Genomic DNA, 15,468 nt, shown 5'->3' on the forward strand with positions numbered 1-15,468 from the left:
AATTACTGCATTCCAAGGACTTCCTGTCGATGTTGGCTTAAATGGTGAACATGACATTTCATTTTTTATCCTGGAAGAGCAGTAGACATTAAAAGCTCAGCTCAAGGTTGACTTACTTTTCTTGTTCTAGAGCTTTTGGTCTCGGCAACTGCTCTGAGGAACAAGGCCGTGGCAGCGGTCCACTGTGCTGGGATCTGGTTCAGATTGCTCACTGTTCACCTGAGGAAGTCATGTCTTTCGGAGAGCTGTATTTAATTTCCTTAGAGATCTTTTACCTTCTATGAGAGTATTCCCACAGATGTAAATCTGCTGAACCTTCATAGAACCTATAGAGCTCCACCACACGTCCTCTGGCTCCTCTTCATCCATAACTTTCCGTTCACGATATTCATTTCTCTTCTTCAACATTCCCTCCCTTTCCTCCTTGCCTGCACCTTAAACCCATCAATCCCTTTTCAATTGAGAACTATCACAAAAAAACTTTATGAAGATTTTTTTGTTGTTTTTTTCACCTGTAAATAGTTGTACAAAGGAAATACTGTCAGTTTGCTAGGAGGCATGGAGACTACAAATGTAACAAATAATACAATGTTCAAAATAAAGAGACAAAGATTAAAAGACATTTTGATAGGCAGACTTCTGAAAAAAACGGTTGAGTGTAAAAAAAAAAAAAAAGAAAATATTTAAGGCTGTATCATAAGGAGATGAGCTTAATGTATTTGTTGTGAATATGAAAAACTGATATATTAAAGAAGTGCATGGAAACTGTAGTTTGGTTGTCGTGTCATTGGTATGGTGATTGGATGTTCCACTGACTTTGACATTGTGTCTGTCCACATGGTGGCAGCATGTGACACTGTAACGTACCCAGAAAGCTCTGCTGCTGGAAGGAGATGTTCTGCACACACAGCCCAATCCCCAGTTTATGCATCCTCCATTCCCCTCCTCATGTTTTGTCCCTCCCACGAGAGACTCGAGGAGAGGCAACAGGCATTTAAAGGTACACTTTGTAGTGTTTTAAGTATTTTCTTAGCTAAAATCAATGTCTTAATTCCTAAATATGTCCTCATTGGTGTAAAATGACCTCTGCCGATGATCGGACTTATCCTCGTAAGCGAAGAATTTCTTATCTGTATTTACATTGGATGGGCAACGAGGAGGCGTCCATGTCGTTCCGCCGTTTTGAATAACCATAATCGCTGAGAGGGACATAAAGCACTATCCCACCTGTCTAGCTAATCCACGACGCGTTTTCCTTCAGAGCCAGCATCACGTGGCTGAAACCAGCTGAAACGGAGAAGGAGATCAGTGAGAGGTGCTTGCCACTGCCCCGGCAAATTTGAAAGCCTGCACCTGCACTTTAGTTCATAATGGAGGATCTACAGGAGAAGGAATCCTCGTCTCAAAATAAGCGAAAATTGGAAGAGATGTTGTCATCGCTTCTTGGTACATAACGGCTCCCGTAGTTGCAACGGGCATTTGAAAAAACGAGGCGCTACACTCAACCTGGACCCTATTTTCTATGTTTTTGTGTCTAAATGACAGATGGGAACAACAATCTTTGACATTGGTCCAGTATGGTATATAGTATACAGACCAGGCTCGGTGTAGCCCGTTAATGTCCATTAAAGCTTCCGTTTTTGCCACTGACGGGCTCAGATTATTATTACATGGCCCTCCTCCACACAGTCGCTTGTGACCAAGGAGGACATGAAAAAAAAAACATGATGGACTCTTCAGAAGAGGTCATTATCTTCACTCGAGTTTCTGTGCGCAAAAGTCACCGGACGCCACAATCTTCTGAATATAGTCCTACTGATGAATCCAGAGAGAGTTGTGTGGAGCTGATAGTCTTAGCTTTGTAGCAACTCATTTGGCAATGGCTGGAATGTAACAGACGTTCATTAATATCAAAAAGTTACGCACTAAAGCTTTAACATCAGCAACAGCGTGTAGAACATTTTAACAGCTACTCTGTCATAGTAAAAACAACTGGAGACTGCGTACAAGCTGATAGATGGGTCTGATAACATTTTGATAAATTGGGCCTAACAGGATGTGCGTATTTCTGTGACTTCCTGTTCAGCCTGACAGCTGCTGGAAACTGTCCGACTTGACAGCGGCGTTTTGTCACCGCCAGCTCTCTTCCACTTTACAGGCGAGGCGCAGCTCATCTCCAACGAGCCCAATATTAATTTGGGGCGTTTCGTTAACTATTTAAAGGCAACTATAGGGGTATTATGAAGCCAACAAAAGCTGCGCCACATTTAGAGTTGATTGTGATTTATAAAAGAAAACCGGCGTAGGATGTGAAAACGCACGGTTTTATGAATCCAGTTATTATTGTGCACAAGCACTTTCTGTGTTTTGTGCGTACGCCACCTTTTGACGTGAATCCTACGAACAGTTTTATAAACGAGGCCCCCCGATGTCTGCTGATATTAGCCCGATTAAAAACAGGTGTGAAAATAGGCAGGATAAAAAGACATGACTTTTGATGGCTAAACACTAGGGGTGTGACGAGACACTTACTCCACGAGACGAGACACATCACGAGATTGGGTTCACGAGAACGAGACGAGACGAGATTTTAAAAAAAAAATTTAAGAAATCCTCAATGATGAAATATATGAATGGAAAATAGTTTTTTTATTCAACTGACCTTGGCTTCTTTGTAGAGGTTTGGGACTACAGTGCAAGTTAAATGCGCGCATGATGGGATGACGTACCTCGTTTCCAGTGTGTGGAGGAGTCGCCGAAATCCAACATTTTCCACCACAGAAAATGGCCTCATATCAGCTGCAATGAAAACGCCTATGTCCCTCGTTATTGCCGTGCTGTTGCACTTACCGGTGGCAGAGATGCAAAGGCTTTTAGAGTTGTTTGCCCTTTTAATGTTTTCGTCGCGGGTGCAGTAGTTAGTAGAGAGCTGTGGTGGTGCTGTAAGTGTTTTTGCATAGTGCTCGTGTTAGCCGCGGTATACGGCATTTTTTTCTTACAATATTTACATATTGTGTTCGTCTTGTCTGTCACTCTTTCACCGTTTATTATTTCCGCAGGAAAACCAAAATGTTTGCACACAAATGATTTAAAAGTTGCAGGGGGATCTTCAATAGTAATTTCACGCTCCATCACGCTGACATCACATCGCCTCACGAGACAACTTTTTACCTCGACGAGAAATCTCGTCACGTTTTAATCTCGCGAGATCTCGTTTTCTCGTCACACCCTTACTAAACACACACTTCCTTTTTTTTAATTTTTAATTTTAGCACAGCAGTGTAAGTTACCAGCTTACATCAAAACACAATCAGTTTCATTTTCTCTGCTGTCCATTTATCTTTTTCAAACTCAATCTCTTAGCAGATGTTAGGGCAGCTGGAAGCAGCGTCAGAGGAGTGCCAGTCCTGTCCTGTCACCTCAAATCAAAGGCCATTGGGTCAATCTAAAAACATACACTAAACCAATCAATACTTGTATGTGGATTCCTCTGTGTCACTTTTTGTGTATAAAAATAGACAGAAATGTCCCACTGTCTAAACGACGTGAAAAAAAAGATTACTCTTTTACACTTACTCTTCTACATGGCATGTATTTCGGTTTCATGAACATGTATTTATTTTTATTACATTTTTATGAACTTTTTACACACTAACACTTAAAGCCTCTGAACACCAACACAGGTGTTTTCACTGATTCTGGCTGATTAGACTCAGCTCAAGTTGAAGGTGGGCCGGAGCTTTGATGGGAACTTGTGCTGCGTTCCAGACCCAATTTTGAGCCCGTAAGTTACGACTTCAAGTCACGACCCACAACTTGGTAGCGTTCCGGGTAAAGTCACGACAAACCCTTCTAGCTAGCGTTAGCTAGCGACCACCTAATGTTGACGTTAGCTAGCGCTAGCTGATACTAGCAATTTCTAGTCCGTGACATATTTTGGGCTTCATTTAATAATCGTAACCTGTAGTAGTACACAATCATATGTGTATTGTTTTCATTACACTTACTTACGTTGCCTGTTTGTCTATTTATTTCTATTTCTTAACGTTAGCATTAACAGGGGTTGCCATTGTTGTTTCTGTGTGTGTGTGACGTCAAAAACTGTAACTGGGAGTACAACCGTCTGGTACCAGTTCACGGGGAGTAAGTTACGGGTTTGACCGCCGTTCCAGGGCACTGCCACCGGTAGAAGATTGTGTTTTTGCCATTGTTGAATCTGAAATTGTAGGTCAAGGTCAAGTCAATGACCTGCTTGCTGTCCAAGACTAATTACTGTATCCTTTTAATCACTATGTAGTAAAATGAACATGAACTTGCAGACAATGGCCCTCATTTATCAACCTAACGTAGAAACCAGATATGAGCGCAGAAATCATCTTCGTATCACACCAATCCGAGCGTAAGAATGGTCGTACATTGATAAATGCGGCGGCTGGAAACGATCTTCATTTAAATATCACGCCCCAATATATTCTGGGTTTTGAGGCCTCGCCCCTACAATTTACGACATGGCGAGACGTAATCCGGCTGAGAAGCGGAACTTTTCAGAGGTGGAGATTGAAACCCTGATATCTCTGGTTCATTTGCACTAACCCATCCATCCATCCATCCATCCATCTTCGTCCGCTTATCCGGTGTCGGGTCGCGGGGGGAGCAGCTCCAGCAGGGGACCCCAAACTTCCCTTTATTTGCACTAACGTGTGTACTATTTGGCAGCCTGAAAACTGGTATTAAAGGCTGTAGAAAGAATGCGGGATGAAAAGAGATCACTGATGCGGTCAACAGTGTTGCCGTAGTAAATCGGACTCCAGCTAAAGTTTAGCCTATTTAATTTATACATCCTTGACACATTTTCTATAGTCCTAATAGTAATATACAGGCTTCTATTGCAATCTCTTAGGCCTACATGTAGGTGTACCTATAATTAAATAAACACACGGTAGCGGAGTTTATGCAGTGTCTTTTATTTTACTCGTGTTCGTCCGAACGAGGCAACAGCTGAGGGAGAGCGCGTGTCCTCCGCCCCCCCATACTGGACCCTGTCTCCTGACAGCAGAGGGGCTGGAAAAACAAGCCAAAATAACTTGGTCAATGGCAGAAATAAATCATTCACTTGAAAGAGAAACAAAAACCTGAAGAATAAATAAAAATGTTGTGCATTGTCATGTTTTCTGTATTGAATATCATTGCCAAACATAACACTATAGGCTACCTTTTAAAAGTGAGGAATAATATCCTGTCTCCTTCATATAGCCCTCAGTTGGGGCTGTTCTGGACACTGCTCTCTAGGCATCGGGTCATCGTCCTCCATCGCTACATTTATGGCACCGTGTCTTCCTGTGTGATGTTGTGCAGAACCCCCCAGGCTAAAACAATGTTGCAGACCGGCGCATAGAGGTCTTCTAAAAGAGCCAGATCTGCCATTACTGATACGTGATCAACTGATGACTTCTCCTTCTCCTGATAAACTGATTATATGCTGCACCGCAAGTCCACACTGACTCGAAAACTTGCGTACACGAGTTCAGACCAGACGTGAGATTAGATCGCAGCCTACGCTCACGTCCAAATTGATAAATGCCGAGCTTTGCGTAGGAATCGACGTACGCCCGTCGTACGCCTGTTTTAGGTCGTACGCACGTTTCATAAATGAGGGCCAATACTCCTAAATATGTCAATGGGCACAGGAGAGAGAACAAGATTGTCACTTTTTTAACAAAAAATTCCACTTGATACTGTAAAACCGTAAACAACATTCACATCAACAAGAAAATATGATTGGTATTAAGCAATATACATTAAATATTCTATGATTTAACAGCCATTCAACCCCGTAACATTGAAAAATGTGATGGGGTTGAATGTGATAGGGTTGAAGATTTTGTGCTAATCTGTTGCTAATTTGGGATGCTAGCAGCTACCACTGTGCCATATGGCCTTATTCAACATTGTTATACTTCATAGCTATAAAAGCAATATTTTGTAAAATAACTATGAATTTCCCCCCCAATAGACATACCTGATATTGACAAAGCCCATATGTGCTTAGAAAAACATGAAATATTTATAAAATGTGAGAGAGCAGCTTACCACTTGTCACACCTAGCTTCTCTGAAGACTTTTATGATGTCACTTCCTCATAAATTATGTCCAAAGGATCAAACCATTATTTCATTGTGAGGGAGGGAATTGTTGCATTACTGGGTTGAAAGACATAAAAGGACAGGGGTAAAAGCCTAAATGTCTCTGAAAATAAAATGTATTTTCCTGCGAAAATGCATTGTGCATGAAAAGGGGACATATACAATTCATTTAACAAAAAAAAGCATCATTATTGAACACTGTACTCAAAATGAGTCACGCTATTTGCATGTCGGTCAAAGGGGACAGGCGAAATTCTTAATACTCTTAAGAAAAGCAAACATATAAGTATTGAAATTCATCTCTGCTTAAAATCATATTCTCTACTCCATATTAAAAACATGTAAAACTTTGAATTGTTGTAATTTAAGTGTAGTTTGATAAATGTTCTGAAAAGTTTCTACATCTTGGTACATCTTGGGACACTAACACTACTGAAATGGCACCGAATCTGTAGAATGACCCAGTAAGTTATGGGTTTGACTGCCGTTCCAACTTATACGGTCCAACTTTGCTCCACAGCACACCTTAGATTTCAGCTCTTACTGAGAATTAGAAGACAGCTATTTACCAAGGCCTCATTTGAAATTGAATGCAGAATCAGTTTCCAAAAGGTCACCCAAGTCCTGAGGCAAGATGACGGAATTCTGCATGTATGCAGATGTATTTCGGAATGTTAAAATTCGTGTGTAATGACACTTATATTTACCTTGCTCTTGGGTGAGTGAAATTAATTAAGGGTATACAGGCTGGACACTGTTGACTGGGGGACAAGGTGGAGGATTGTGGACTGTGTTAAAATTGGGGATTAGATTGGGGAACCGTGGGATCTCAAGGGGCTACAGTGCTAGGGAGGAGTGGAGGCAGCGATCCGTTTGGTAGGGATCTGTGGTTCCACATACTTTTTAAGGTGGTCATTGTTATTTTTTTCAATTACTTTTCCTTCTGTTGTTTGTTATGGTGAATATAGATACAGTAGCAATTCTATTATGTTTACATTCTTGTCTTTTCATAGTCATAGTTAATATGTAATAATAAGCTATTGCACTGTTCAATCCCTGCACTGTTCACTTTTGCACTACCACCATTGCACACAGTCTACCATAGCTCCTTATCATGGTCATTGCATCACATGGTAAGTCCATACCAGACCTTTGTAATCACTTCACAAATTGTTAACTATTTCAATTTCTGTGAGTGATTTTTATGTATGTGAGATATATGTGTGTATGTGTGTTTGTTGTGTTATGGTTGTCTAAGCTACTGCATGCCTACAATTTCCCTTGGGATGAATAAAGTACCTATCTATCTATCTATCTATCTAGACCCAATACATCTGCTTCTAATTGACCCAGCTTTCTCTGTTCCTGGCGAATGTCCCCCACCACAAAGCCATCAGCCTGGCCCAACGATAGCTTCCTCTTCCACACCCTTTCTTGTCCTGCTAATATATTTGCCACTTTGGGGTACACATCTCCGAAGTTGGTGGTTATGATGGATACATCCTCATTTATAGCCAGTGTGTTTACTTGTTCATCACTAATCTGTAACATTGGTGTAGATACCAAATGAACACAACTACATATTATAGCAGATACATAGATAAAAAAAAAAATGACATGTAGATATGGTTGCTAAAGCAGCTCCTACTGCAGGAAAATGCCATCATACGTATACGTATGGAAGGGAGGCTCATTACCCATATGAAATTGGCAGTGGCAGCACTGCCAATTTCATACAGGTAATGGGCCTCCCATCCATATGGTGAAAATGTTGTACACAATGGGTTTTGTGAAATTGTCCCAGTCACTTGGGTGGCCCTGCACCATTTGTTTCAAAGCCCTGAAATGGAAAATACAGACAATTATTCATTATACATAATGATATTACATGATATATAGACACATTTAAAAACTTTTATCTGTACTATTTTCACCCTTGAAAAGGTGCCATTAACCTTTTTAATGTTTGGGGAGGAGCGGCATGGTGTATTTATGCTAATGATGATGTCATTACTGACATCATGAGACAGAACCAAGTCAAGAGGGTTTTCTGTGTGTAATTAATTTTCATGTATGGTTAATGCATTTGAGGGGTAATTAATATGGTTACGTCCCTCATAAAGTTGTCTTTATTGTGTAAATGAGTGCAAACTGTGTCTACCTTTGTCCAGACTTTTGTAAATTTAGAAATGTTTGGTTGACTCACCGCTGGAAGATTGGGATGCACCCTTTCGCATGGCACAGAAGAAGCTGGGTACCTAAATACTTGACAGCAAGCCTATACAGATAAGGATATATAATCATCTGTTTCTCCCAGTACTGAAGGGGGTCCTCCAATCGTCCGATATTTGGCTCGGCAAGGTACCGCTGGACCTCCACAGTAGCGTCTGCAGTAAAGTTGTGTCTTCCCCTTGACGCCATCACACGGTCATCCAGATGACGCCACCGTTTGTTACCTGAGAAGTATACAAAGACCTCGTAGTAATTATTTCAAATACTGTCCAATACTGCAGAGCTGATGACATTTTATCAGCCCAGCATGCTAAACTAAGATGATGAACATCTTAGAACATTACCAGTTACACATCAACATATCAACATTGTTATTGTGAAAATGGGAGCATGCTGGCCTCAGAGCCATTCTAATGGCTGCAGTGTCTTAGACAAGGGTGATGTCACATTGATCAGTACTTTGTTTTCACTACGTATAACTACATTACCTTTGTGATCCTTGATTCCTCTCTATCTCCGTTTGTATCCTAATTTGTAGGATTTATTGTCTTGTACTTACAGTATGATGTTCGCTCATGTTCCCCAACAGTATCTATATACAGCAACCCACTTTAAGTTTTAGAGGTTGTCCGTCCTTTGGCTTATATGTACCAAGTTGACTCTACGTTTAGACCATGTGCAAAGACATCTGTTTGGCGTCATTGTATCTAAGAATGGCCATTTAGAGAAGACGCCAATTTTTATTTTAAAAATCAAAGCAACTTAGCAGCCAATACATTTGTCTTTCAGTGGCTGCACTGGGTACATTTTTCAATGCAAGACCTTCAGTGAATTTCCTTCCAGTTGATCTGAAAAGCTTGTAGCGAACTCCTTAAACAGCCCTGATCCCCGAAGCTTTGAGTCTGCTCTGCTCGGTGCATAGCAAGTAGCTTTTCTGCACAAGAATCGCTGTGTTTAAATATAAATGTGTTTGTTCTTTTTGGAAGTAGGATCTTTGCTTGAACAATCTCTGGAGTCAGAAAACATTCACAAGCAGAGCCACAGAGCAGCTCTGCCCTTGGCAACCAAAATTAAAACTCGCCGGTGACAGCCAAGGTCGTTTTTTTGAACCACTCTCATGGACAAAGGACAAAGACTTTAAGAAGTCAACTGGCTGATGTGAAAACTCCTTCTTTTTTTCCTCCGTGGAAACAGAGGGATCTCGGAGCGAGCAATAATAGTGGAATGAATGTCAGAGCTGAGAATATTAGCTGTCAGTCAGCCTGCGTCCACTGTGAGCCAGAGAGGAGGCCATGTAATTAATAGGGGAAGGAGAGATGAGACAGGCTGAGCAAAGAAAGGATAAATCTGGCCAGTCCCTAAATGTTAGCACAGGAGGAGGGAACGTGAGAACACAGAATGTTCTAGAAAGCAGGCCACAGCAACTTTTTCTCTCTATAAAGACACACTCACCCACATTAAGTCTTTCTATTGACTAAAAGCACACAGGGGTGTTTATTAAATTCCCCAATATGTTCAATAATATCCCAACTTATAAAACTGACTTTTTTATATTTCAAATCCATTAAAAATGCACTAAACCCATTGATTTCAGTTACCCGGCTTCACCTAACCTAAGAACTGCAGCCCCGCATAAGCTGGGTCATGACAGTGGTTAACAACTAGTTCAATCAACCCAGGGTTTCCCAATCCAGAGGCGCGTGTGTTCACACAAAAAAGCTGCACCAAAGGCACATATTTTACACAAGAAGAGCAAACTATAATTCTACATAAATATGAAGAACACAGACATGGTTTTACAAGCAAAAAGCTATACAGTTGCTGCTTCCTAAAACAGGAGGACAGCTGGCAAAAAAATAGCCGACGCTGTAGATGTGTAAATTACAAGACTTATCAATATCAGTTTCCCATCAGTCAGGCCCAAGATCTGACCATAATTACACTTGTGCTTTCCATAAACTGTCGTTGCTTTAGCCTATTATTTTAGTTGCAACCCTGGCAGTGGTAAGCGATTGTGGGAGCAAATTAAAAATATAAAAACATAATTCAAACCGATATCTTTCATGAAAAGAAGCCATGAAAAAGTCATATTATAGTATGTCAAAAAAAGGGATAAAACAGCCATAGTATAATATGTCGAAAGAGGTCATAGCATAGTATGTTGAAAAAGATGATTAAAAAGTCTTCGTATAGTATATCAAAAAAAAAATCATAAAAAAGTCATAGTTATATTATGTCGAAAAAAGTGTTAAAAAGGTCATAGTATAGTATGTCAAAAGAAGTCACAGTTTAGTATGTCAAAAAAAAAGTCATAGTACAATATGTCGAAAAAAGGGATAATATAGTATGTTGAAAAAAGTCATAAATAAGTATGTTAAAAAAAAGTGATAAAAAGTCATAGTATAGTATGTTGAACAAATTGATATATAGCATATCGGTAAAAGTCATTGTATAATACTGTATGTTGAAAAAAGAGAAAGAGAAGAGAAAGAAAGCCCTGCAGCGGGTCATCAAGACGGCCCAGCACATCACCGGTACCCAGCTCCCAGCCATCGAAGACATCAGCAGAGATCCCACCCACCCCAACCATGGCCTGCTCTCCCCCCCAGGAGTCCCAAAGTCTGCATTACCAGGCTCAGAAACAGCTTCTTCCCCAATGCTGTCACCCATCTGAACCTGGCTACACGCTGACCGTGACTTAGAGCCCTCCCCTCTTCCCCTTCGTCCTCCTGTTACTGCACTTTAATATATACTATGCCATTTGCACAAGTACATTTAAAAAATGTGCACTTTTACAATATCATTAACAATAATTCTGAACCTGTAAATAATGTTAATGTTGATTAATGTGTCTCTTTTTAAACTACTGTGTATGTGCCCTGTTTGTTGGAAAGCAATGACCTACATTTCGTTACATATGTGCCTGCACATTGTGTCAATGACAATACAATTTTAATGAATTTAAAACAAATCAATAACAGTAGTAATAGGATGGCGTCTTTGCGCGTGCATGTGTGACGTCATCACACGCACGCGCAAACCCGCCATGTAATCTGGTCATATGAGCGTGCATGTAACGTCGCGGGTGCCCGTTGGTACTCGCGGTCGCCATCTAGTGGCCGAATGTGGTATTGCATCTAATCGTCGAAGTTGCGCGCGCATACCGCGAACGTGATGACGTCGCGGTCGAACGTCGTCACACCGCGAGTGCCATCTAGCGGCCGAATATGGGAGCGCATCCCGCCGTCGATGCTGCGTGCGCCTCTAGCGGATGTGATGACGCAGCGGTCGAATGTCGGAACACCCGCGATAGCCATCTAGTGGTCGAATATGGGAGTGCATTTCGCGAACGTGGTGACGTATGTAGTGTGGGCGGCCGCTTCACCACTACAGGGGTCTGGTGCACTTGAGCGGAGGCGTATTCTCACAGATTTCATAGTACCTGTAGTACCCTTTTTACCACGTTGCGTTTTTCCGCAACAAAAGGCCATCTGGCGTTTGTCTTATGTTTTGGTGAAAAACAACTAGGGATCGTTTCTCAGCAGTGCCCTCTTTAGCCTTTTGTTTACTGCTATTTAGCTCTTTTTTTTAGATGTTTTTTAGCTAGTCTGGTAACTAGCTTGTTTCCACGTTTTTTTCCACATCAAAAGCCCTCTGGAGTTTCACTTTTTAATTCTTTTTTTCATCGCTACCTACAAGTGGTAAGTAAAGCTTGTGTTTAAGAATGTTCAAAGCTATTTAATTCATTCAGTCATTCATGAATTAGCTAAAACTTTGATCGTGTGTTCGTAATGCTGGTGGGTTGTACCACATGACGCTAGTGTTAAAAAAAAAAAAAAAAAAGAAAAGTTGTGTTAGACCAGTAGCTAGCTTGTAAATGTGGGGTCTTTTGTTGTGAGTGTTAAATCGTCATAAAGGGGTTTGGTTTGTGGTGTTTAAAACCCCTTGTTTCAAGACGGGTCTGCTCACTTTTTACCTGCATTTTGTAGCTACGTGGCTAGCTAAAACTTTCCCTCGTTTTCTCAACAAAGTCCTCTGAAGAAAGAGGATTCGGTTCTACAGCAATGGCTGCATTTGGTGAGTATATTTAAAAAAAAAAAAAAAAAGCTTATTGTAAGGTATTTAATTCATTCAGACATTTGTGACTTAAAAACGTTTTTTTTTTTTGTGTGTTATAATGTAGTTTGCATCATTAGGTGATCGTGCAAAGAGCTGGGATAACGTGGCTGTGTTAGTTGACGAAACTATTAAACCACAAGGTAAAAAACTTATAAATATATTATACACTACAGCATTAATTGATTTAGTACTGTGTTTTCATTCATTTTGTTTTTGTTTTTAAAAAAGCTCCGTGTAGCCCATTCCTACAGACCCCAACACGCCAGAACATTAAACCAAAGGCCACTCTAATAAGGAATAAGAACACAGCAAACAGGTATTTACGGTTTATTTATCTCTTTCAGTATGTAATATTTATTACTGTTTAATTTATCACTGTGTTTGTAGCCATATATATATATATATATATATTTTTTTCTTTGTCTAGACAATCAGCCCCTGAACAAAGGATCCCAAGGGCGAGGGCTACTCGCTCTCCCATGTGGCTGAAATCAATCCTGTTGAAAGACCATGTGCTTCTATGCCCCTCTCTGTGAAAGCTGCTACGCCTAACGTTCGCCATCGTAAGCCTAAGAAGCAATTTATTGAGGTGAGTTTAAAAGGAAAGCAGTAAAATAGCGTGTTGTATTTAAAAAAAAAAAAAAGATTTTTTTTCTAATCTAATGCTAATTCCAGCCTGTGAAGCCATACACGACCGGTCTCCCGCCCAAAAGTAGCAGCCCTTCCTTTGTTCCGGTCTCGTCTTACCCGACCACTGTATCTTATGATAGTAACACAGCAGCTGAGGTGAGAAAACCTTTTGTAGCTAACAGAATATATTTACATAGTGTTGTAAAAGCTTTTTAAATAAAATGTATATATTTTTAAAAAGGCTTTTTTTCCTTTGTTTTAGCAACTAAAGGCGACGGAAGACTTAGTTACATTGTATTTGACGCCTGAGGACGATTTCACACAGTCACCCCCATGGAGCAGATACGTATGTCCACACAAGCCTAAGAAGAGATCTAGGAAGAGATCTATTGAGGTGAGTTTAAAAGGAAAGCAGTAAAATAGCGTGTTTAAATAAAAAAAAAAAAAAAAAAAAAGATTTTTTTCTAATCTAATGCTAATTCCAGCCTGTGAAGCCATACACGACCGGTCTCCCGCCCAAAAGAAGAAGCCCTTCCTTTGTTCCAGACACGCCTTACCCAGACACTGTATCGGGTGTTCCTAACACCACTGCAGAGGTGAGAAACGCATTTGTAGCTAGCAGAATATATTTACATTGTGTTATAAAAGATTTTTAAATAAAATGTATATATTGTTAAAAAGGCTTTTTCCTTTGTTTTAGCAGCTAACGGCACGCAAAGACTTGGAGTCCTTGCATCGGTCGTCGTCTAGTACACCAACGCCCTACCAGCCACCAAGTGTCTCCATTGAGAGGGAACAAAAGACATCTGATGAGGTGTGTGTGTGTGTGTGTGTGTGTGTGTGTGCTTGTGTGTGCTTGTGTGTGTGTGTGTGTGTGTGCTTGTGTGTGTCTTTATTTAACCAAAAATATTTTGTTATACCTCTAGACAATCCATGCCATAGAAGTAGGCGAAGTATCCAAGACACCGGACTAACAGCGACAGCCCCTACATCACGCCAAACAAATCGTGAAGCTACAGGCGAAGGGTCTGAAGACACAGAGCTAACAGCACCCGTCCCTACATCACGTCAGACAAATCGGGGAGCTACGGGAGAAGAGTCTGAAGACACTGGACCAACAGCAACACAGCTTACACCCCACCAACTGTGTCAGGCTGCTTTGCAGGAGGACCCTGAATATAATGTAGGTGAATACCTCTTTAACTGTATCTATAGCACCGAGGAAGGCACCGATTATGTCAGCTGTATACCACACACCTCTGTTATAACTGTGGCAGATAAAAAGTGTAACAGCGCTAATACCGCCATAACCACTCCTGTAAATGTATTAGAGGTTAACGTTCCATTCCTTGATAAGCAAACAGTACCTAATTATATTACTAACAATCGGTTTGAACAAGGTGGGGCACTAGGAGGTCCTGAGCAGGTAACATTACTTCAGAGTGCAGAGTTTTTTGAGTATTGTGTTAACACATCCCCTCAACAACCTGCAGTCGCTGACCCTTATAAACAAATACAATCAGAATTAGCGAATTACGAAAACAAAACAATGGTCTTATGAATAAATTAGATGTCTTGCAAACAGCTAACACACAATTGACCGGTTTGGTCACAGACTTTGAGCTGCGCTAGCCATTCAGGCCAGAGCTAACACGCATTTGGTTGATATGGTCACAGGCTTTGGCACAGCTATTGCCTCTCATGTCAGCTCTCTCAATTCAATGCTTGATCCTATGATAGTATGCCTTAAAAACACAATGAATATGACCCCCAGTAAAAAAAGTGTTAAAACAGTCTATAGTTTGTGCAAAAAAAAAAAAAAAAAAAAAAAAAAAATGTCATCCCCACCCAAAAAACAAAAAAAAATCTGAACCCCTAGGGGAGTGTGATGCTCGTATTGATGAGGAACTAGAATGGCCGTGCAAGGACGATTACACAAGAGCAGTAAACAATCCTCAGGATTTTGCACGATTGTGTGCAATGCATGCAAAAATATTCGAAGCATGGGCCCGATCTATGCCTCGCTCTAGACCTAGTGAAAGCAACAGTGAGAAAACACACACATCAGATAGACCTGCTCCTGCGCAGTTGTCACATAATGGTCCTTCAAGCGTATATTCCAGCAATACACAGGCCAATACAGACTCTATACAATCATCAAATACAGACCCCACAGGCATAGATCAGAGTAATAAGAGACCATCATGTTTTCCGAGTGTTCAGCCCTCAAAACGATCTTGTACAGATGAGCAGACTGGTCCCCAACCGTCCACAAGCGCTTATAGGCCCCTCCATCACCCTCAGAAAATCCTCAGGGTAGTGTGCAGTGTGGTGCGGGCGGGTT

The 15,468-nt window shown here is 40.9% G+C and overlaps 1 protein-coding gene across 1 annotated transcript; it reads left to right on the plus strand.

Annotated features, from left to right (window-relative positions):
- Nucleotides 1-12,413: 12,413 nt before the first annotated feature.
- LOC114550559 (mediator of DNA damage checkpoint protein 1-like) lies at nucleotides 12,414-14,098 on the plus strand. Its single transcript, XM_028571371.1, has 9 exons — nucleotides 12,414-12,452; nucleotides 12,559-12,634; nucleotides 12,723-12,810; nucleotides 12,922-13,083; nucleotides 13,170-13,280; nucleotides 13,387-13,518; nucleotides 13,610-13,720; nucleotides 13,825-13,938; nucleotides 14,051-14,098. Exons 4-9 carry the CDS (start codon nucleotides 13,015-13,017, stop codon nucleotides 14,096-14,098), a joined length of 585 nt encoding a protein of 194 aa, XP_028427172.1. The 5' UTR covers nucleotides 12,414-12,452; nucleotides 12,559-12,634; nucleotides 12,723-12,810; nucleotides 12,922-13,014.
- The last annotated feature ends 1,370 nt before the right edge of the window (nucleotides 14,099-15,468 follow it).

The sequence above is a fragment of the Perca flavescens genome, chromosome 23 (assembly GCF_004354835.1).
Source record: "Perca flavescens isolate YP-PL-M2 chromosome 23, PFLA_1.0, whole genome shotgun sequence".
Taxonomy (NCBI): domain Eukaryota; kingdom Metazoa; phylum Chordata; class Actinopteri; order Perciformes; family Percidae; genus Perca; species Perca flavescens.

What these genes read in the sequence shown, in the direction of transcription:
- LOC114550559 (XM_028571371.1), top strand. Translation starts at nt 13,015, where the DNA reads ATGCCCCTCTCTGTGAAAGCTGCTACGCCTAACGTTCGCCATCGTAAG. An exon ending in CTAGGAAGAGATCTATTGAG is followed by an intron (nt 13,519 to 13,609) that starts GTGAGTTTAAAA and finishes TGCTAATTCCAG; the next exon opens with CCTGTGAAGCCATACACGAC. An exon ending in AACAAAAGACATCTGATGAG is followed by an intron (nt 13,939 to 14,050) that starts GTGTGTGTGTGT and finishes TTATACCTCTAG; the next exon opens with ACAATCCATGCCATAGAAGT.